The sequence below is a fragment of the Cicer arietinum genome, chromosome 7, assembly GCF_000331145.2.
Source record: "Cicer arietinum cultivar CDC Frontier isolate Library 1 chromosome 7, Cicar.CDCFrontier_v2.0, whole genome shotgun sequence".
NCBI lineage: Eukaryota > Viridiplantae > Streptophyta > Magnoliopsida > Fabales > Fabaceae > Cicer > Cicer arietinum.
Genome location: NC_021166.2, coordinates 31,679,626 through 31,703,947, shown reverse-complemented (window position 1 = coordinate 31,703,947; position 24,322 = coordinate 31,679,626). Strand labels below are relative to the sequence as shown.

The 24,322-nt window shown below is 30.5% G+C and overlaps 3 protein-coding genes across 3 annotated transcripts; 2 read left to right on the top strand and 1 right to left on the bottom strand.

The window, feature by feature from the left end:
• Positions 1-1,004: 1,004 nt before the first annotated feature.
• On the top strand, positions 1,005-2,371 carry LOC101497340 (squamosa promoter-binding-like protein 5). Its single transcript, XM_004509975.4, has 2 exons — positions 1,005-1,477; positions 1,891-2,371. The coding sequence occupies exons 1-2, from the start codon at positions 1,128-1,130 to the stop codon at positions 2,102-2,104; spliced, it is 564 nt and encodes a 187-aa protein (XP_004510032.1). The 5' UTR covers positions 1,005-1,127; the 3' UTR covers positions 2,105-2,371.
• A 594-nt stretch (positions 2,372-2,965) lies between these two features.
• Positions 2,966-7,690, bottom strand: LOC101497012 (probable protein phosphatase 2C 39). Its single transcript, XM_004509974.4, has 5 exons — positions 7,366-7,690; positions 5,398-5,643; positions 4,343-4,619; positions 3,539-3,693; positions 2,966-3,377 (listed from the first exon to the last, which is right to left on the bottom strand). The coding sequence occupies exons 1-5, from the start codon at positions 7,399-7,401 to the stop codon at positions 3,240-3,242; spliced, it is 852 nt and encodes a 283-aa protein (XP_004510031.1). The 5' UTR covers positions 7,402-7,690; the 3' UTR covers positions 2,966-3,239.
• Positions 7,691-13,879: 6,189 nt separating this feature from the next.
• Positions 13,880-14,254, top strand: LOC140918743 (uncharacterized). The gene has a single exon (XM_073363538.1). It carries the CDS (start codon positions 13,880-13,882, stop codon positions 14,252-14,254), a length of 375 nt encoding a protein of 124 aa, XP_073219639.1.
• The last annotated feature ends 10,068 nt before the right edge of the window (positions 14,255-24,322 follow it).

Here is a 24,322-nt window from a genome sequence, read left to right as displayed (position 1 = left end):
GATTGCCATTTTCATTCATTTACCCTAAAAAATTTATTATTGTAAGAAAACAAAATATAAGAAAGGCAAAGTGGAAGATGAAAAGCCAAAGTAGGAAATAACAAGGTAACAGTGGACTACTGTTCATTTATGTTAAAGTGGTGATGTTTCTTCCTTGTGTTCCCTAGTTGTTTAGGCTTCCATATGAAAAAAATTGATTTGTCTTTCTCAACTCAATTGTCTAGAATCTAGCTTTGTCCAGTGCTATGAGTACTTTGCAGGGTTGAGATTTAAAATGCAGTGGACCAGTAGTGCTTCTCTCCCTATGCATCTATATCAAACCAATTATTCATACATACCACAATTAACTAAAACAGGAACCAATTGTTGGGACTTGGGAGCAAGTAGTTGATGATATAATTAGTTAGACTTAATTTACTTCCAAAACAAACTCTAAATTACTAGAGTCTATTTTATCTGAGAATCAGAGAGGCAAGGATTGAATGCAAAAGTTGGCTATGCATGTGATATGGGTCCATTATATATATGCGTGGTATCAGAAACCAAAACAAGAACAAAATAACAAGGAAAAAACAAAAACCAAAATCCTTTTCTCCTCATTAGTAATTCCTTGATTACCAATAGTTAAGCGTTTATTTGTGACGCGCTTGGATTTATTTTATCTGACACCACCACTATCCCTATCAATATTCATCAATAGTATACCCACTCTTCTCTCTTTACTACAACAATTGGAATTTAAACATTCCATTATTAGCTTATTATTATTAAAGACAAAGCCCACCTTCAACACCTTACTTTTTATAAAATAAATTTGGTAACGAGAAATAATCATTAATTAATATAATACTAACGATCATTTTACAACCGTTTTCAAACATATGTAAACTTTATCCATTGAAGTAACAAAATTTTATTACTGAAGTGATGCGTCTAATACATCTTCAATACACAACTTAATGCTATTCCCATATGCTATACAAGTACTACTAATAAATGAAAACAATTAAAAAAAATGAAGGTTGTGGTCCATACTCACTTTGCACCTTCTTTTTGCCTTTGTGCTTCATATAAACTCCCTCTTTCACTTGATTGCTCCCAAAAGGCTAGCTTACTCTCACAACACAATGGAGGGTAGGAGTATTGAGAGGAAGAGAACATTGATGATGGAGAAGGTGAGAAGGAACAACACAGTGGAAGAAGAAGTGGAAAATGAAGTAGAAGATGAGGATTGTATTGGTGATGCTAGTGTAACTGAAGAAGAGAAGAAGAAAGGGGTTGGTCTTGGGAGAAGAGGAGGAGGATCAGGTGGTGGTGGAGGTGTTTCTCCACCTTCCTGCCAAGCTGAAAGGTGTGGAGCTGATTTGACCGATGCAAAGCGATATCATCGCCGCCATAAAGTGTGTGAGTTTCATTCCAAGGCACCTGTCGTGGTGGTTGCAGGACTGAGGCAGAGGTTTTGTCAACAATGTAGCAGGTCTTCAATCTCCAATTTACACCATTTTCTGTTACACTCATTCATTTCTCTTGTCTTTTGCCATTTTCTATTGTAGTTTGTAGAGTTGGTCTTGTTTTCCTATAATTTATTTTTTTGTTCATTTGTACTTAAAAAAAGGATCAGTCAAAGGTCTAGTCCCTACATAACACACTCTTAAAGAGAGGCAAAGAGCTTTAAGTTGCGACCTAAGAACTCAAGCAGAGATTAGTTAATCACATAACTGGTCAAATGATTGAAGTTTGTGGAGATACTCTGTAAAGCCACTAGGGTGGCAAAGCCCCTAACTGCAGTGGTTTCCTAAAAACAATACAGTATAAAAAATATGTTATGCATTGATCACTCTCAAATCACAACAATTATTTTTGGTAGTTCAATAGAGTGGTGTTGTGCAGGTTCCATGACTTGGTAGAGTTTGATGAATCTAAAAGAAGCTGCCGCAGGCGGTTGGCTGGACACAATGAACGGCGCCGGAAAACCAATCCAGAAGCTGCCAATGAAGGATGCAGCCACAGCAAAGGGCAAAATCAACCTAAGGAAGCACAGTGCAGGATTCAGATGAACTTACCAGCAGGGAGTTCTGGATATAAGTCTTTTAATATTAGGTGAAGCTATAAAGTGTTGAGTTCAGTCAGCTAGCTCCCTCTCTTCTGTCACCTTCTGCTTTCTTACAGGCCAAGGCATATAATAAAGAACCATTTGTATTTTATGTTCACCACCAAATGTCCAAAATCCAAAGGCCATGGAGAAGCTCTATGTTCACTTAGTAGTGAGTGAGTGCCTTTTGTTTCTGTTTGCCTTTATCACAAGTAAGTACCCTTGAATGCTGTAACCCTGTAATAATAGAATAAAAAGCTATTGTTTCTTTTGGTTAAATTTACTTATCTATTTCATTTATTTTTAACTTCTTATCGTTGTGGACGTAAAAAATTTGATAGATAAATAATATATATACTTAAATCTTGAAAATTTCTCTAACCTCTAACCGTGATAAGGATCTAAATTCAACTTATTTAAACTTTACTCCAAAAATATATATATATAGGAAACATACCACATGTGAGTAATTTTATAAAGAAAAAAAGAAAAATAATCATTGATCAAATAACAAATAGTTAAGATTAGAAAAAAAATAGAAACTTATTTTATTATTATTGACAAAGCTATAAAACGGCAATGAAACAAGTTAAAAATATTAATCAAAATACGATTTGTTCCAAATTTATACCAAATTTATATAGACAAAAATGTTTATGAATAAAACTTTGAAAAACCAAACCAACATAAATAACATTATTAGAAGAAATAGTTGTAATTTCTCTGCGATCTTCCAAGCGACCCTCTATCCTTTTGACCAAGGGATGTTGCAAAGGGTCATTCACAGCTTCATTTAGGAAGTTTTTAAATAAGTGCAACAAATTGTAGTAACTTTTACCAATTCCCCTACACATGTTCTAAAATTTAAGCAACTAGACAATAATTGGCAGATGTATTATTCTTCTCAAACTTCCTTGCATTCATACAAAATACTCTGGCACTAACAATCCAAAACCAAATCTTTCATGCATTGTTACATCAATAAAACATACTATCCAAGTTCATTTGGTTGAAAGCAGGTAAAAAAACATCACACACTTATGCTTGAGCATAATAAAAAGTTAATAACACTCATGGATATCAACATTTATCCATATTTACATTAAAGTTTGTAGATCACACAAAATCTAGCATGTGAATTTTGCAATCACTGAAACCTCACAACAACACAAGAGATGTCATCTGAGCTTCTCCTGTTAAGCGCTTCTTCAGTAAGATGTTTTGCTGCGGACCGAGCATCCTTGATATCTTTGATAGCATCAACTGCTTCTTGATTTGACATGACCTAATAATAACAGATGTGAATGAATATATATAAAAGTATGCATGTGTGCAACCAACCAAAGATGTATGATTTTGGCAAGGGGGAAGAAATACTATCCATAAAGTGTGTACAACGAAACACATCAATCATATCATGCTTCACCATTTTATCAAATCATTTACCTTCCATAACCCATCACTGGCTAATATAATAAACTCTCCACCATCATCTATCGTCTCCACTGTCACATATGGTTCTGAGGTCAAGTGAATCTTTAGGCTTTTGTCGCCAAATGCCCTTGACACTGCTAACTGCCCATCAACCCGTGGAACATCCCCTGAATTGATAACGAAATTTGTATCCTTAGAAACAAGCAAAAATACTTAGAAATAATATAAAACTGTTAAGATTCACATTGGATTAAATCATGCCAAGAAAACGAGTTTATAAGTGAGAGGCCTCCATCACTCTATTAGCCGGTTTTATTAGACTCAATCCAAATTCTAAAATTGTATTAGAGTTTATCTAAACTCCATTGGGCCACTTGATATTGGTCCATGCAGGCCACGCTCTAAATAATTAGTGCTAGACATGAGGAGTGTGTGTTAACAGTCTCACATTGGATAAGATAAAGTCTCAATAAATTTTTTAAGTGTGAGGTATCCCTCACTCTACAAGCTGATTTTGTAGGGTTGAGTTAGGTTCAACCCAAATTATATGACAATCGAATCATACTGGATGATGTAATGCAACACTCAATGATGCCATATCATTGATATGAAAGGTATCCGGTACATCAATACAACTATTCTTGACAATTTATTTAAATGAAAGATGATTCCAACTTAGGGTGGTGCAAATGATAGGTGGTTGATTTGGGGTGCAAACATAGTTGGGATGCCAAATTTACCATATAATTCTTTTACACTCTTTTTCTTTTTGGCTTAAAAAAAAAACTATTGTTGAAAAACAAGATATTTTTATACCTGGGAAGTTAGATACAAAACCACCTCTGTTTTTTATATCATCACTTTCTATTGTTGGTTCATGATCCACGGAAAGTTGTTTAGCAACGCCATTCTCACATAAGACAGCCCGAGAATCTCCAATATTAGCAACTATTAGCCTCTTACAATTGATCAGAATTGCTGTAACTGCAGTTGAACCTCCTCTGCCCAATTCACCTGATTTCTCTAAAATAGTAGAGTCAGTTGCACTATATGCTCTCTTCACACTATCCGCAGGTTCAGTCCAGAAATCAGGCTACATTAAAAAATAAGAGTTGAGTAGGGGAAAAACAATAGTTATAGACATCATGGTTATCAAATTGTAAATCATAATACCTATTTTCCGAATCGGAAATTGAATCTTATTGTGAATTGTAAGATACATTACCAATAAAATATTAGATCAAGTAAAAATAAGTGACATAGCAAACCTATGAGCCAATAAATCATCTACTAATCTAAAATGAATTCAATATTCAAGTCATAAATCAAATAACAAAAAAAAGTGGCTGACTATACAAAGTTGATAAAAAGAAGTGGCTGACTTAACCAATTTTAGGCAATGATTCATTAGAATGAAACAGAGATTCAAGATGGGATTTATTTTCAAAATAGATACACAAGAGTTTCGTATCAATTAGGTTCAGTTTTGTATGAATTCAAACATGACTTGCATGTATCGTAAGATACTGATAACAATGATACACATACATAACCTCATTACTTTATTTTTTTTGACGGAACATGACCTCATTACCTCTATTATATTGTAATTGCTATTACATATAGTAGTATCAAATTCATTCAACTTGTTCCTCATTACCTCTATTATATTGTAATTGCTATTACATATAGTAGTATCAAATTCATTCAACTTGTTCCTCATTACCTCTATTATATTGTAATTGCTATTACATATAGTAGTATCAAATTCATTCAACTTGAAATGACAATGGTAATTTTTCAGTTTGTGTTTTGGAACTAGCATGGCAAGTTCACAGAAAGCCAATCATAGATTAAGTAATCCGGATTACCTCTTTTATGATATTGTCAAACAAATGAGACCGCAAGTAATCGGGTACACCGTGACCTGAGTGACCATCAAATATTGCAAATAAACCCAACTCATTATCATCAACTTGTTTAAATTCTGCAACCACGTAGTCTTCCATGGCATGATCTGATCTTCCCTTTACCAAGTGAAAGCCATGAGTTATATGTTTTGACATCTTGCTCTTCCCTTTCCCTGAGTCTGGATCAGATGATCCCAAAACTTTTTCCTGTAGAAAACATACTCAACTTGAAACATGACAAACAAATGAAATTTCTGCAATTTATCTAACCATTTTGAATTTGTACAAGATTTGTCATTGATAACTTGTTAACATATTCTGTTTTGTGTAGCTTCAAAATAAGTAGCTAGATGCATCACATACTTAAATACATAAAAATTTTGAAAAGTAGAACTTGGATTTTCTCATGTCACAACTGTTAGACTATAGTATGAAATATTCTTTTGTAAACAAACAATGTCAGAAGTCCTAAAGTTTGATAAAGTATTACTATGTCTCATGTCACAACCTCCATTAAACTATTTTTCTTTCAGTATCTCATCCTTTCAATAAATGAACCATTGTGATGGAGATGAGATGAAATGCTAATTAGAGATGATGCATTTGCAAAAATAATATCAAAAGTCTCTTATATATCTTCTTATCTCCTTGTTAGATAGTAAGATTAACACATACTTTTAAAAAATAAAAATAAAAATATAAAATATTTTCACAAAATAAACAACCCCTTATCTTTCTTGTCTCGTCTGAACCGTCTTTCTTTTTGACATCTTTAATATATCTATAATATACTAATAATATGATAGATCGATATAGCAGCTGACTGAAATTAACAACTGGCACAAAGGATAATAAATGCAACCCACCTTTCATAAGGGTTATAATAATTGAATCTTTCTACACATTATATGCATCTAATCTAATCAATAAGACACAGTTAAAGAAAATGGGCATTGAACCCACGATTCACTCTCCCGTGATCATAGGGTAGCATTTATGTCTGAAGGCTACTGGCCACATAACAATTGATATTTTCTGACTGGTATCTTTGCCATCATCTTTAGTAGTTAACCGATTTAACATATTTATAATGTGATCGTTCATTCACTAGCACTTGTTTTGTGTCTCAACCAAAAATCCGTGTATTTCTAAAATGAAGACATCATGTAGTGGATTGATGTTAAAAAGTTTATGAAAAACCCCAACGACGATCTACAATGTTAACTGCTAACTTTAAGTAGAAGTTCATAGTCTTTTTACCTCCTTACACCCTTACAATCGAGACAGTCACCCAATCCGTGTTCATTAGACAAAAACATAGATAATGAATATATATTGACAATCACCCAATCGGCACTAATATTTGTTTTCTTTACCAATTGGGTCACCGTCAATAGCACAAGTAATTAATACCGTAAACTTGTACTTACCAAAAACAACATAAATAGTTGTTAATATTTCAAACGATTTTCAAGAATTGATTCACTGTAGAACATATGTAACATTATCAAAATCATTGTTCTAAAATATGTTGTGCAACTATAAATGCGACTTCCTTATAAAAAACTATAAAGGCGATCGTCCACATTATTTGGAAATATCAAGTAGTCGTAACTATTTTGTAGCTAGTGGACATAACCACAATTATTCAAAACCTTATTTATGAATAACACCCACTAAACAAGATAGATCGTCAATCAATTTAGTAACATAGCTTATTGAAAATTTTCATCCAGGGAATTAGGAAGATTGGGTATAATCAATAGTAAAATTTCAGTAATAAAATTTAATGTGAAAAACAAATTTGAGCAACATGTGATATATATAATCCACAGAAGCGGTTAATAAGGATCAACACCGACAAAAAATGTTTAGTTTCAAATCAAATTGAGATAAAAAAGAAAAAGAAAAGAGTGATGAAGTTGATACCTTCATCTTATGGAGGATTTCTCTGCCGGACGTCATAGTTGATTAATTTGAGAGAGTATATGTAGATTAATTTAAGAGAGTATAGCCACGTAGAATTACGTGATGTACTTTTTTTTATTATATATATATATTTTGGTCGACGAGGTAATAATTAATTAGATTAAAGAGGATGGGAAGAAGAGAGGGATGAAGGAGGTGAAGGCGAAAAGTATATGAGAGAAAGGAAAGGAAGGAACAGGAGAAAGAAAGACAAGTGTGTTGTGAAAGATGATGATGAGGATCACTCTCGCTTTGACACTGCTTTTTGTTTTTGTTTCTTGGTGATGGACCCCATTAACACAAACCATTGATATATTCATGAAAAAAATGTAAGGGTTAAGATTGGTTACTTGTTACATACTAAACAAGTCATATACAATTTCATTAAAAAAAAAAAGTCATAAATAAAAATACTTATATTTTCTTTTTGGTAAAAAAACTTCTATTTCTTTTAGACCCCAAACATATATATTTCAATTAGACCTCCAAGCTATATGTCAAATTACAATATTAATAATTAAGGTATTATTTAATAAAAATATTAATAAAAATAGTTAGGTATGATTTAAATGTTCGATTAGTGAATTGTTAATATTTATTAATATAAATTAAGTATCATTTAACTGTTAGATTTCTAATTAGTTAAATCATAAGAATTATTTAAATTAATTAAGTATAGTTTAACAATTGAACATTCAATTTGTGAATTATTAAGACTTATTCATACAAATTAAGTATGATGTTAACTTGGATCATTAATTAGAAAACTATGATTAATTTATATTAATTAATTAAGTTTTTAGTATTAAATCTATGATTAGTTAAATCTTAAGACTTGTTTAAACTAATTAAGTGTAATTTTTCGTTCATGTTTGCTTAGTAAATAATTAAGATTCGGTGAACTCTTAAGACTGTTTGTACAATTATTATGATTTTATTGTCGAATCTCATATAGCGATATTTTAAGAGTTATTTATACTAATTTTGTATGATTTAATCTCCCATTAATAATATTCTAAGAATTATTTCTAATTAAGTAAGATTTTACCAGCGAAACTCCGATTAACGAATTCTTTGGACCAATTAAAAATATACTCTTTTATTCAATTTTGAAGGAAAAATGTATGCACTAAATCGATATAAAATACTATATAAAAGTGTTTTCAAATACGTCACCCACTTAAAGCTATTTCGTGATAATTTGTCTTTATGTATGTGTTTACATACTTCCTTCATCTTATTTTAAATGTCTAATTTGCTATTTTTATATATCTTAAATTATTTATCTTTTTATGATACGAATACATTCTTAATTATTTTTTTTCCACTAATATATTCTTATTTATTATATTTCAATTTGTCAAATTTATCAACTAATTACAATTCATAAGAGTATTTGAGTAAATGAAATTGGTTTTATCATAAATCAACAAAACTCACCGATTTCTTAAGAGCCACACACAACTCAAATAAAGACTTAAATGCACTTTTGATATTATATTTTATCAAAAATAAACATTTAGTCCCTTATTTCTAAAATGATTTTTTTAGTCTCTTTATTAACTAATTTTTAAGGATTTTTTTGTCCCCATCATTTCTAAAATAAAATATTTCAAATTTATTTATTTTATCCAATAATAATTTAAAATTTTCAAATATTTAGATAAAATATATTTTAATATTTAAAAATATAAATAAAATTAATAATAAAATTAATTACAACAATAATAATATATAATTTTTTTTATCTAAATCAGAAATAATACTTAAATGTCACGTCATTAATAATAGTAATAAAAAATTATTGGGACAACAAAATATCACAAGAATTAGTTAATAGGAGATAAAAACTGATTTTAAAAAAGGGACTATAAGTTTATTTTTAGTAAAATAGTGAAATCAAAATTACATTTAAGTCTAAAATAAAATAAAAAGAATAATACATATCAATTGCAAAAGTTAATATATTATTATTATTATTGTTATTATTATTATTATTATTATTATTATTATTATTATTATTATTATTATTATTATTATTATTATTATTATTATTATAATAAAGACAGTTTGTCCTTAAACTACATGACCTACATCACCTGTTATAACCGGTTTTAATTTTCAGTACCACCATAGTCACGTTTAATTACAAGACCCGCAAGACATCACCTTGACTCTTTATACACTCCATGCCGCTTTAAACGCGGTCTCCACGCGTTTTTGTGTTTGCCTTTTCGTTCTGAATTTGGTTAACCAATGCTTTGGTTCTAATGTACACAACGTGATTTTGGATTTTACTCGGTGAAAAATTTAAATTATCTTTTATTAATTTAATTATTGATGTTAAGTTAATTATTAGTTCTGTTAATTTTATAATATAAACTATTATGTGACATATAATATGTGAAACATTTTTTGAGTTTATCGCCTATTATATTATTTATCTTCATCTCAAACCCTAAATCCAAGATTTGTTTTTCTCTAATTTCTTCTTTATCTTCTTATCTCATGTATTCTTTGTCTTCTTTCCTGTTTTTTAATTACTATGCTTTTGTATCTAAAATAATATTTTTCCTTCACATTACTAACAAACAATCAAATCTTAAAATAAAACACCTCAATATCATTCATAGCTTTAAATGAAGAAAAAAATTTAAATTGTTAAATTCAAAATTGTTGAATTAAAAACCGCTTCAAATGAAGAAAAAAATTGCGCAACTTCTATAAAAAATTTAGATTCAGCTTTTTCAAAAAATTCTTAAAAATTATTCTCTAAACTGTTGAACAATAAAATCATTTTCTAATAATTTGTAACTGATTGATTCTATATTTTTATTTTCATTTTTATATTTCTTTTGTAATACTCAAATCTTTTTATTTATGCTATATTCTTTATCAATGGTACTTTCGAAAGTGATAGAAAATATCATTTCTTATACATAAGAATTAAAATCTATTTTAGTCTTTAAGAAAAATCGTGAAACCCATTTAATTTTTAAGAATAAAGATAATTTTTTTTCTTTGAGAAAATTAAACTGACAAAACTTAGTGTCTACATTCTTTGCACACCTTCTTTGGTTAATGAGGGAAAGATGGAGGAAAGAAAAAAAGTTAAAAGAAGTGAAAACAAAGAGAAAATAAGTTGATTATTTAGTAGTTTAATATAAGAGAAAATGAAAATAAATTATAATAGAAATTATTAAATTTATTTATAAAATGATATATATAAATGTTCTTAAAAATTTAATATAATAAAAAGAATAAAAATAAATATGTCGTTGCAAATAAATTTTATAACAATCAAAGAAAATGTTTCAATTTAATAAACTACAAAATATTATATTTTTATTCTCTTTATATTTTCTTATTTTTTGTTACTTTTCTTTTATTCCATTTCTAATTTTTGCTCAAGGACATTTATGTCATTTTTTAAATAGTATATTTCTTTTTTTATTTTATTTTTAGAGTTTAACTTATATATAATGACAATGTAAAATTATTTTATAATATTATCAAATAAAAATTGATATTTTTGACACATTAATTTAACACATTTTAATTGAGTTAAAAATAAAAAAACTTATGGTCAAAAAAGGATTGCCCAAAAAACCGCTATTTTATGTTTTGTTTCAGCATAAAAACCTAAAAATAATCATAATTGGATAACTAACCTAATAATTCTTGATGCCATTTTTTTTAGTGAAGACTATTATTATTTATAGATTTTTATTTTTAATTTCCTTGAAATATTTTCGATCTCTTTTCTCTTCTTTTAATATTCTTTTTTTTTTTCATCAACCAAATAAAGTATAAAGATGGTAAAGATTAAATTATTCCTGTTGAATTTTCTTTAAACTAAAAATTATCATAAATTTTTCATAGGGACTAAATTTGAAATTATCACTATTTTTTAAATACTAAAAATAAATCTTCACAATATATAATTTACCTGTGAATCAAATGGGTTCAAGATATAGTACTTAATTATTTTGAATAGACATATGTTAGCATATATCAATTATGTTAGTATTTTAACATTTATTAAGATTTAGTCACCAATCATCTTCACTGCTTCAACTCTTTTAATCCTCAATTCAAAATAATTAAGCCATCCTAGTATCAATTATCTGAGGCATTTAAAATACAAAAAAAAAATTGACCTAAAATAATATAAGTATATTGAAAAACAAAAGAATAATAGAATAATACAACAACTCACACTAACCATAAACAAAATATGTAATAACATTATATATACATTCGAGTTCAGTTTGGATTGATTTGAGAAAGAAAAAAAAATAGAACTTAGATTCTCATGATTTTTTAGAAAAGAGGTTTAAAAACATTCAATGGAAACTAAATTTGGAGTTAACTTTTGAATTGATTTAAATGTGAACATTCATACATCCAAATATGTGTATATAGTGTGAGAGTGGGGTGTATTTATTTTAAAGATAAAAAAATTAAAGGATAAACCATTAACTATTGTCACTAGTACTACAATTAAGAAAACTAAAACTTAAAGTATAAACAATTACGTGGTAACACTGAATAGTAATTTTAAGGCAAAATACACCTGGAGTGTTATATCTTAATTAGTTAAATATATCCTCCCTTTGTTCTTTTTTCCTTTCATTTTAGGTTTTCTTTATCTTTTAAAGCTGAAATAATTATTAAAAAATTTATGCTAAAGTGACAAATCATATATGATTATTTTTAATATTTTTTTAAAATATGATCAAGTTTATCACCACCTTCTATTAGAGATTTTGGCGGTTAAATTTGTTAATTAGTTACATTAACTAGTTAATTATTTTATATTACTTAGGTTTATCTAAGTGATTATATAATTTAATGTAATCATTGTTGTAATTAATTATGTTTATTATCAATATGATTCAATTAACTTTTCTATATTACTCTTTTATCGACGATTTAAATCAAGAATCATAATACTTTCCTTTTTTTTAAAAAAAAAAAAAAAAAACATTCACTAAAATATACCTTCAACTTGCATCCATCTTTGTATTTTGTCCATTTCTATCTTCTTCTAAATTAAAATGTTAAAATCCTCAAATTCACAATAAACTCAAATGGCACCAAAACATTAATTCTCCTAATATGAATAAGAGATTAATCTTATCTACATCACTCACACATATCCATAAGGTTTATTGTTGATAATGGCCACTATTATGATTGTCTTGTTACAGACAATGTTTAAATCCTTAAAGTCTACAATTCTCAATGTAGAGATTGAAGTGACTTCAACTACTTATGACAATCACATATGTATTACCAATAACACTTATATAGCGGATTAATCTAATACTCCTAAAATTTGTATCTATGTAATGACTTAATATCTCATTAAAAATGATTATATTTTATTAATTCATAAGAACTTTATTTATTTATGATTAGAAATTAAGGTTAGTAGATAGATTAGGAAATATTAATTGTGAATTTAACTTGTGTGGAATAGTTGATTAAATAAGCTTTCGTGGCATGGATATACTATTGTAATGAGGTAGACTTTTCATTAGTTAGAATTAGAGAGGTATTACACTAAAATATAAATATTATAGCACATTTTTAAGAACGTTTTTTAACTAAAAGCGATGTTGTAATATATATTAAAAATACCAATCAACTTGAATTCCTATACCAATCAAAACACATGCAATAGAAAAATCCACCTATTTCTTTTACCAAACAAAAGAGAGGAAGTAAAAGAAGGAGAATTGAACGTGAGAAAGGATAGGAGAAAGAAGAAAAAAGAAGAAAGAAAGAGGGAGAAGAGGAAAACCACAAAACCTTCATCTTGTATGTCTCTCATCATGTTCTTCTGCATCATTTTTCTACATCATAAACACTATTTCGTCAAACATTAGAGAAAAATGAAGAGAGAAGGAGAATAGGACAAAAGAGGATAAAGAAAGAATAATGGAAGATGGATAATCAAGCCTAGGGTTCATCCATGAAGGGAAGAACCGTAAGGAAGGGGAAAACAAGAGGAAAAAGAAAGAAATAGCTATATTTTAGCTTAGCTAGTTATGTATAGTGTACCTTATTTTCAGTTTGTGTTCTATATACATAAACCCACTCTATTGTATTTTAATGAATTCCAATAATAATAATCAAGATGTTATTCAATAAACTTTCTTCTTAATTACACATATCAGATTAAAGTAGGTTTTCATGCTTCCGTTTTTTCTTTTCGTTTTCTCCAAATTCAGCTTTTCCAAACCCTAATTCTTTCAATTCCTCATACTGTTTCTCATGGAGATTGACAACGATGATTCATCTTCTGATTTTGATTAACAAAGCTTCATCCACCAACACTCCAACAAATAAAAATAACTTTGCTTTGAATCCACGGAGCCCTTATTACCTTCACCCTAATGAAAATCCTGACGTTGTTTTGGTCCCAACACTATTGAACGATTTAAACTACTATAATTGGAGGTGAGCAATGAAACATGCACTTTCACCAAAGAACATGATTCATTTCATGAATGGCTCGCTTCCTCAACCTTCTCTTTCATATCCCGATCATGATATTTGGGATCTCACCAACAACATGGTGATTTATTGGATCACCAGGACTTTATCACAACATATTTCATTTAACACCATTTGCATTGAGTCTGCCTTTGATCTATGGTTAGATTTGCGTGATAGGTTCACCAAAGGTAACCATCTTCGTCTTTCCGATCTTCTCTGTGACCTTCACTCAATTAAACAAGGAGATCACAATTGGTCAACTTTCTTTACTGATTTCAAGATTCTTTGGGATGAACTCGAAGATTTATGTCCAACACCTTTGTGTACTTGCTCCGTTCCTTGAACATGAAAATTGAGCATCAATGTTAGAAGCTTCAAAGATCAAGAATATGTCACTTGCTTCCTCAAAGGATTGAATCACAATTATTCTAACATTCGCACTCAAATTCATCTCGTGGAGAAATTACCCTTCATTAGCAAGGTACATTTTTTGGTTTCTCAACAAGAACTTGCATCCAATCCTTATCCTCCCGATTCTGCTGTTTTCAATGTGAATTTTGAAAATACTAATTATCGTAATACACAACAAGTTGGACGTGGTCAACCAAAGTCTCAAATATTCTGCACCAATTGCCATAATCAATCACACTTTGGGTTCTTACTACTTCAAACATCCATTTCCACCTAGATACCATTAAAGTAAAAACCATAATGCTAATCTATTTCCTACTCCTGAAACCAAGTCTACTCCATCATACAATTAAATTCAAGAAGACAACTCTCCTTTATTTTTAAAGGAAGTTTATAATTACTTGGTTAATCTTCTTCAGCTATCTTCAATTATTACTTGGTTAATCTACTTGATTTCTAGTGTTTCCAATACATGTTCTATTTATAATAATCATTCTATTTGGATTTTATATATGGGTGCTTCATGTAACAGCCCGACCCTTACTGTTATCGACAATGTTAATCGTGACTTTCTCACCTTTTCCTCTCTATAGAAAATGATGAGTTTTTGCTTCCGTGGGAATTGAACCCAATACCTAGGGGATAAGTACCACCGCCCAACCATACATGGATGTTCATGATTAAGAGTTATTTAAGATGAACATGATCACTTAAAAAGTCACAACTTTTTCTTCTAATCTTAATCATTCATGTATGGTTGTGGTCAAGATTTAATTCTCCCATTGTAAAACTAATCTCATTTGATATGCTCCCGTATTCTATAAATATATGAAGAAACAAGAACTTCATGAAGATGATGAATTGAGAAATGCTCTTCTTTGACTTGAAAATGATTGTTATGTTATAATATTATCAATTAACTAATTTCAATGAGTATTTAAGTATATATACCAGCAAACTACAAAAGGAGTGAGAAGAAAAAACTAACTCTAATTGAATTTATAACTCACTAACAATGTCCTAACTAGAGTTAAATATGAGTAGAGAGCTAACTAATTGTAGTTAAAAGAGTAATAATCAAAATTCTCTTATACTTTAACACCCTCCCTGTTGCTGGAAGGTTTATTGACCTCCAAGCTTGGAATGCAACAATGAAAATAGACCAAGAGAAAGAGACTTGGTCAGAAGGTCAGCAATCTGGTACTTTGCAGTGATGGGCAACAAGTGTAGGATGTCAAAATGAATCTTGTTTTGAACCACGTGATAGTCAATATCAATATGTTTTCCTTTCTTATGAAAAATGAGATTAACGACAATGTGTTGTGTGGATTGATTGTCACAAAAGATAACAACAGGAGATCAATATGAGGGACATGTAAATCTTTGACTAGGAAAAGAATTCATTGGGATTCACAAGTGGCCTAAGCAAGAGCTCTTTACTCAACCTCAGAAGAGGATTAGGATACAATGCTTGCTTCTTGCTTTTCCATGAGACAAGGGAATTCCCTAGGAATAAATAATATCCAGTAGTGGATTGTCTGGTATAGGGGCATGCAACCCAATCAGAGTCACAAAAGTCCTTTAAACTAAGAGGAGAAGAAGAGTTGAAGACTAGGCCATGACCAAGGCTGGTTTTGATGAATCTAAGCACTCGTAGAGAGGCTTGTAAGTGAATATCAGTGGGGGAATCCAAAAACATAACTTAATCTACCAATTGCAAAGGAAATTTCAGTCATGAAGTGTGTTACATACAACAATTTACCAACCAAACTTCTATAAGTAGAAGGTGCTTGAAAATGGAGCACCCAAATTTTTGTGTAATTTAAATTTGGCTTCACGGGGTGTTGCAAGGCTTGGAAACAAGGACACCAACTTGTTGTAACAAATCTAAAAGAGTACTTCCGTTGACAAAGGGAAATGTCTGCTTTAATTTGTGCTATTTCAAATTCCATTAAATATTTTAAAGTGCCAAGGTCTTTGATGCTGAATTTTCCATCAAGTAGGGACTTTACAACATTAATTTTTTGAAGGTCAATGCCAACTAAGACTAAGTCATCAACATATACTAAGATGGTTGTAAAGCCAATTGGAGCTGACTTAGTAAACAAGGAATAATCTGATTTGGATTGAACATAACCAATCTGCAGAAGGGTCTCAATAAATTTAATATTTCATTGAAGACTCGCTTGCTTCAAACCATATAAGGATCTCTAAAGTGTGCATGCCAAATTAGCAACAAGGAGAGTAAGGATCAATAGGGATTTCTTGTACACTTCTTCTTTCAAATCACCATGAAGAAATATTGTGTTAACATCTAATTGACAATTGTGCCAATTTTGAGATGCTGCCAACACTAGTAAAACCCAAATGGTTGTCATCTTAACAACGAGGATAAATGTTTTCAAATAGTATATGCCTTTGGTTTGTGTTAATACTTTAGCTACTAGGTGGGCCTTGTGCCTTTCTATTGTCCCCATCAGCTTGAAAACCCATTTACAACCTATGGTCTTCTTGTGATCAGGAATGGGGTAAGTGTCCATGTGTTGGTGCTCATGAGAACAATCATTTTCGCTTGGACAACTCTCTCCAATTCTCATCACTCATGGCAGCCTCATAGGAAGTAGGCTCATAAAAAGAAGAGACGTTAACAGTGAAGTGCCTATGACTTGGGATCAAATTGCAATATGAAAAAAGTCATATAAAGGATACTTAGTGTTAGGCGATGAATACAGGAAAACTGAGTTAGTAGATGTGGTAGCATTGTTTATAGTACATCAATAATCTTTAAGGTATTTAGGGGGATACTGAGGTCTAGAAAATTTTATAAGGGTTGGTGTAAGGTCTTGTATGGTAGTAGTAGGGTGAGGCGGAGTTGGAAATTTAAATGGAGTTGGAGATTGGGAATGTAGGGGTAGAAGGAGATCAGGAAGGTGGAATTGGGAATGAGAGGTATGCAAAATAGAAAGTTTAATGGAGTTTGAGCTATTGTAGTAAAAAAAATCATCAAAATGGGTAGGATCATTAGATTTATGTACATGCAAAGGTGAGTGAGATGGACGATTGATCATAGTATTTGGGCACATGTTTTTAGCTTTTTAGTTTGGTATTTTAAAAGCTCTTTATAGCTTAGATTAATATTTTTAGCTTGTTTCTAAACTTTGGGTCGAATTTGAATTATAATTTTATTATTTGCATTTTAATTTTATTATTTATATTTTGATTCTTTCTCGCTCTGTAGGTCATAATGTGAGTTCTGGATATCAGATTGGCACATATGAGCAGACGTTGGAAAGCTAAAAATCTGAGCTACAACTTTTGTGTTGGAAGGAAAGACCAATTCCGAACTTTACTGGGCCGAAATTGAAAATTTCGTAATCTGGATATTTGTAATAATTTTAATTAGCGAGCCACTTGTTTTTAAACCCTAAACCCTAAAGTCCAATAACAAGTACTATATATTGGCAATTTTGTTTCTTTTCTAAGACGGAAAAATGAGGATTCAAATTGCTACAAGAAATAAACAGTTTTATTTTAATTTCATGGAAGACTAATTTTATAAAATTAATCCACGAGTTCAGAGTTTCATCAACACCTTGAGATTCAGGTTACACTGTCAATTTCTATTCATGATTCTATTCTTGTTTATTTGATTATATTGATATTTTGATTCCTTAAATTGAATTTCAATAAGATTGATTAAATTTATTTGACAGAATTTGGTTTCGGCTTCTAATTTAATTGAATTATAATTTTGCGACGCTTGATCGTTAATTATAATATTTTGATGATTGTGATGCTTAATTCAATCAAAGAAACCAAATTCACATAGGATTGGTTATGCTTGTTTGATTAATTCTATAGTCAAATAAGAATAGAATCACAAATTAGAAATTAAACTCTTTGATAGAATCTGTGATAGGTTTGAAACTCGAATAAGTGGATTAATTGTTTTGCTCATCCGTTAAAACAAAAATCTAAAAAACCCCCCTTTTTAATTTCAATTTTCAATTCAGTTATTATTACTATACCAGAAGTCCTTACGAAACGATTCGAGTTATTACCTCTATTTACATTTTATCAATTGTATTTGACCCGTGTGGGACAGTGGATCATACAATCAACTGAATTTAAAGATGCATAAGGAAAGATATTTTAAAACAAACAACATCTCTAAAAATAAATATTTTCCTAGATTTTAAGTCAAAGAGTGCATAGCTTTTGACTCAATTTTTAAGGCCTAAATGAATGCATTTCCTTGATCTATGATCAAATTTCTTCTTGTGTTGTCAAAGTAGATGCAAAACTTAAACAATAAAAAACTTTTAAATTTTGAATGTTGTGAATAGTTTTAAATTTCTTAAACCCAATTGGACCCTCCCTTTTGAAATTATGTGTGATGCATCTAACTATGTCGTGGGAGCAGTCCTTGCACAAAGGGTTGGTAAGGCTGCCCATGTTATTTATTATGCTTCTAGAACTTTAGATTCTGCACAGGCTAATTATACTACCACTGAAAAGAAACTTTTAGCTATTATTTTTGCACTTGATAAGTTTAGATCATATTTGTTAGGCTCGAAGGTAGTTGTTTTTACTGACCATGCAGCTTTGACGTTCTTGTTGAAGAAACCAGAAGCAAAACCAAGATTGATCCGATGGATGTTGTTACTCCAAGAATTTGATTTAGAGATTAAAGATAAGAGTGGAGCTGAAAATTTGGTGGCAGATCATTTAAGCAGAATAGAAATGGATGAGGACCCCATCCCCATTCAAGATGACTTCCCTGATGAGAAACTGATACAGTTGCGTGAGGTAACTCCTTGGTTTGTTGATTTAGTTAATTATCTAGTTGCTGGAGTCTTTCCTGCAGATGCATCCCGAACACAAATTCACAAACTTAAATTCCAAATACTATGTGTGGGATGATCCATATCTGTGGAAATTCTGTAGTGACCAGGTGATTAGACGATGTGTTTCCCACCATGAGGCTCAATCCATTCTTCATTTTTGTCATGCCTGTCAAACTGAAGGATATTTTGGTCCTCAACGAACAGCAAGAAAAGTCTTAGACTTGGGTTTCTTTTGGAACACTTTGTTTAAAGATGCTTTTAAGACTTAAAAAACTTGTGAACAGTGCCAACTAGCAGGAACAACAATCACTCGTAGGAGTGAGATGCCTCAACAACCTATGCTTTTTTGTGAAGTATTTGATGTGTGAGGCATTGACTTTATGGTCCATTTCCATGTATCTTTTGGTTATGTCTATATTTTACTAGCTGTTGATTATATTTTGAAGTGGGTGGAAGCAATACCCAATAGGAGTAATGATTCTAAAGTTGTTGCAGGTTTTATCAGATCAAATAATTTTTGTAGGTTTGGAATACCCCGAGCCATCATAAGTGATCAAGGCACTCATTATTGCAACCGCACCATGGACGCTTTCCTTCAGAATTATGGGGTTGTGCATAGAGTTTCTACACCTTATCATCCCCAGACTAATGGGCAAGCTGAAGTCTCAAATAGGGAAATCAAACAAATCTTAGAAAAGATGGTGCAACCAAACAGGAAAGATTGGAGCCACCGACTTGAAGAAGGTCTTTGGGCTCATAGAACAGCCTACAAAATACCTATAGGAATGTCCCCTTATCGACTTGTGTTTGGTAAGGCATGCCACCTCCGAGTATAAACAGAGCACCGTGCTTATGGGCGGTCAAGAGTTGTAACCTTGAGATGGAGAAAGCAGGTTTAGAGAGAAAGCTTCAATTGCAACAACTTGAAGAGCTTAGACTTGAAGCTTACGAGAACTCTCACATCTATAAGGAGAAAACTAAGTACTTTCATGATAAGATGATTTCTAGGAAGAAATTTTCCATTGGCCAAAAAGTTTTATTGTTCAACTTCCGTTTGAAAATTATGGCTGGGAAACTTCGATCGAAGTGGATTGACCCTTTTGTTGTTACTAACATTGCATGGGAGCTTTATGCTTGAAGATTCTACCATAGAAGAACTCTCCTTGGAAAATCCCACCTAGACTGAAGTTTAAACAGGGAGCTCCCTAACCTTACTCTTATTTTATACTTGTTAATTTCATTGAGGACAATGTGTAATTTAAGTGTGGGGGTATTATTTAGGATTCTATTTGTTATGATTTTAATTATTATAATTTCAATAAAAAAATAATAATAATAAATAAAAAATATATAAAAAATTAAAAAATGGAGATTGCACTGCATGCTTTTCATCAGATTTTATAGTTGTAAATGTTGAGAGTTTGTTTGGATTGGCATGATAAAATAGTATTTTTGCATTCTTAGTAAAATAAATTAGATTAAAATGCTAAATTATGTATCATTTGTGATAAGTCATTAACCTTTGTGAGATTTTTTAGCCTTATTATGAATGGAATACATTTTTCCATCGTTTTTTTTTTCTTGTGTGTTACCTCACTCATGATTGCTAGTTACGCCATAACTTGACTTGACTCTTGTCCGCAAGCATATATTGAAATGATCTAGGTATTTGTTTCTAATTAAGCTACCAGCCAAATAATCTACCCTACAATTATCCATTTGTTTAAGCCCCTTTGAACCTAATTACCCCATTTTTTTTTTATTATATAGCTCATTACAAGCCTAAAAGTGAAAAACAATGAACTGCCTCAATCTTGGGGGATAAAGGAGTCTTTCCTTACATAAATGTAGGGGTGCTCAACTTGTTTGTTTAAATTTGAGAGTGATGAAAAAAAAAAGAAAGAAAGAAACAAAACAAAAGCAAAAACAAAATAAAATATATATATATATATATATGAGGAAAAATGATTGTGTTATGAACAAAGAGAGTATGAAAATAAAAGTTAATAATGTTTTGTTGAGTTACATAATGTTGTTTTTCTCTGTTCATCATTACTCCTTTATTCTCTTTGATTTTCAGCCTTGGTCTCCTTACGATTATCTCACCCTTACCTTGGCCACGTTACAACCTAAATAAACACATTTTCATCATTATCTGCATGTGTTTCAAATATAGATTATAGAGGTTTGTCAAGCCTATGGTAGTGCTAGCTTTCATGATGTGTTTTGAGTGTAAACAGTAGCCGAAACACTTTGAATGTAAACACTTTGAGAGAATTTTCTATCACTTATGATACATTTTTTAGTTAACTTGTCCTCTTGTTTTCCTTGGTTGTGATAAAAAAAAAACTATTCATAATTACCTTAAATTAGAAATATTTTTCTCTCTCACCACTTTGCATTCATAAGAATATTTGGAATCACATGCATTGTTTTGCTCGGAGTGCAAAAGTTTAAGTGTGGGAGAATTTGATCATAACATTTGGGCACATGTTTTTAGCTTTTTAGTTTGGTATTTTAAAAGCTCTTTATAGCTTAGATTAATATTTTTAGCTTGTTTCTAAACATTGGGTCGAATTTGAATTATAATTTTATTATTTATATTTTGACTCTTTCTTGATCTGTAGGTCATAACGTGAGCTCTGGATATCAGATTGGCACATATGAGCAGGCGTTGGAAACATACAAATCTGAGCTACAACTTTTGTGTTGGAAGGAAAGACCAATTCCGAACTTTACTGTGCCGAAATTGTAAATTTCGTAATCTGGATATTTGTAATAATTTTAATTAGTGGGCCACTTGTTTTTAAACCCTAAAGTCCAATAACAAGTACTATATATTTGCAGTTTTGTTTCTTTTCTAAGACGGAAAAATGAGGATTCAAGTTGCTACAAGAAATAAACAGTTTTATTTTAATTTCATGGAAGACTAATTTTATAAGATTAATCCACGAGTTCAGAGTTTCATCAACACCTTGAGATTAGGGTTACACTGTCAATTTCTATTCATGATTCTATTCTTGTTTATTTGATTATATTGATATTTTGATTGCTCAAATTGAATTTCAATAGGATTGATTAAATTTATTTGACAAAATTTGGTTTCGGTTTCTAATTTAATTGAATTATAATTTTGCGACGCTTGATCGTTAATTATAATATTTTGATGATTGTGATGCTTAATTCAATCAAAGAAACCAAATTCACATATGATTGATTACGCTTGTTTGATCAATTCTATAGTCAAATAAGAATAGAATCACAAATTAGAAATTAAACTCATTGATAAAATCTGTGATAGGTTTGAAACTCGAATACGTGGATTAATTGTTTTGCTCATCCGTTAAAACAAAAATCTAAAAAACCCCCCTTTTTAATTTCAATTTTCAATTCGGTTATTATTACTATATTAGAAGTCCTTACGAAACTATTCGAGTTATTACCTCTATTTACATTTTATCAATTGTATTTGACCCGTGTGCGACAGCGGATCAGACAATCAACTGAATTTAAAGATGCATAAGGAAAGATATTTTAAAACAAACAACATCTCTAAAAATAAATATTTTCCTAGATTTTAAGTCAAAGAGTGTATAGCTTTTGACTCAATTTTTAAGGCCTAAATGAATGCATTTCCTTGATCTATGATCAAATTTCTTCTTGTGTTGTCAAAGTAGATGCAAAACTTAAACAATAAAAAACTTTTAAATTTTGAATGTTGTGAATAGTTTGATGTAATATTTCAAAAAGACTCTTGTGTTGAAGAAAACGAGTTGGTAAGCGATTGATAAGATAAGTAGCATGAGTGATCGCATGAGTCCAAAAACATTTTGGTAAGTGAGCATGAAGCATCAAAGCTCTAGCTACACCTAAAAGGTGCTGTTGATTCCTCTAAACAATCTCATTTTGTTGAGAAGTACCAACAAAAGAGGTATGATGCACAATGCCCTTGATATTGTAAAAGTCATTGAGTTTGAACACATAACCATTATCACTAAGAATGCATTTAAAATGAGTAGAAAACTGATTTTCAACCATAAAAATAAATAATTTGACTAAATTAGAAGTCTCAAACTTAATTCTCATGAGCAAAACCCATGTGAACCTACTTTTGTCATCAATAATAGTGATAGAATACATATAGCCAACATAGAGGGGATGGACAAAGGATCCTAAGTATCCATGTGCACTAAATCAAAAAAAAAAAAAAGTCAATGTATCATAAAAAAGGAGTCTTTTCTGTTTGGCGTAAAAAACAAGCATCGCAGGGGATTGAGGATTTATTAAATTTGACAAAAGGAATTTTTTTAATTAATTTGAACAAGTTTTTCTGTTCAAACCTCATATGTCAAGTATTACAATCAATGGTTCCTACAATACAATAAAAGGAAATGTTTATGCTTTGTATAGTTGCATATATTTTGATTTTGTGCAAAGGTGGTGTGGATAGTAGGTGAAGTGATGTTGTATAGCCATTGACTTAACTCAACTGCACCCATTATCGTGTGTGTAATTGTATCTTGTATCATGCATTTGTTAGCTTAAAAAACCAATTCACAGTTTAATGTAGATGCAAGACGTGGTACAAAAATGAGATTAAAGGAAAAACTAGGGATATATAAAACATCATTTAGGTAAAAAAATTAACAAAAGAAAATATTTTCTGCAAAATGTGCAGTTATGGTGGTGCCATTTGGCAATTTAAAAATCACATGGTTGATTTTTTTTATGCATGAAAAAAAAAGTTTTTAGGTAGCAGACATGATTTGTCACTCCGTTATCAAGAATCCAAGTCTTAGGTCTTTGTCCGAATATTACATGTGGTTTTGTCCGAATGGCTGGTTAAGGAGTAGGGAAAATAGTGGTTATCTGGTCGATGGCATGAGGCTGGTGATCATAGTATTTGGGCACATGTTTTTAGTTTTTTAGTTTGATATTTTAAAAGCTCTTAAGTTTAGATTAATATTTTTAGCTTATTTCTAAATTTTGGGTCAAATTTGAATTATAATTTTATTATTTGTATTTTAATTTTATTATTTGTATTTTGACTATTTCTCGTTCTATAGGTCATAACTTGAGACCTGGATATCGGATTGGCGTATATGAGTACGCGTTGGAAAGATAAAAATTTGAGCTACAACTTTTGTGTTGGA

What these genes read in the sequence shown, in the direction of transcription:
- LOC101497012 (XM_004509974.4), bottom strand. Translation starts at nt 7,401, where the DNA reads ATGACGTCCGGCAGAGAAATCCTCCATAAGATGAAG. An exon ending in TTTTGTATCTAACTTCCCAG is followed by an intron (nt 3,694 to 4,342) that starts GTATAAAAATAT and finishes TTATCAATTCAG; the next exon opens with GGGATGTTCCACGGGTTGAT. An exon ending in CCAGTGATGGGTTATGGAAG is followed by an intron (nt 3,378 to 3,538) that starts GTAAATGATTTG and finishes TGTTATTATTAG; the next exon opens with GTCATGTCAAATCAAGAAGC.
- LOC140918743 (XM_073363538.1), top strand. Translation starts at nt 13,880, where the DNA reads ATGAAACATGCACTTTCACCAAAGAACATGATTCATTTCATGAATGGC.
- LOC101497340 (XM_004509975.4), top strand. Translation starts at nt 1,128, where the DNA reads ATGGAGGGTAGGAGTATTGAGAGGAAGAGAACATTGATGATGGAGAAG. An exon ending in TTTTGTCAACAATGTAGCAG is followed by an intron (nt 1,478 to 1,890) that starts GTCTTCAATCTC and finishes GGTGTTGTGCAG; the next exon opens with GTTCCATGACTTGGTAGAGT.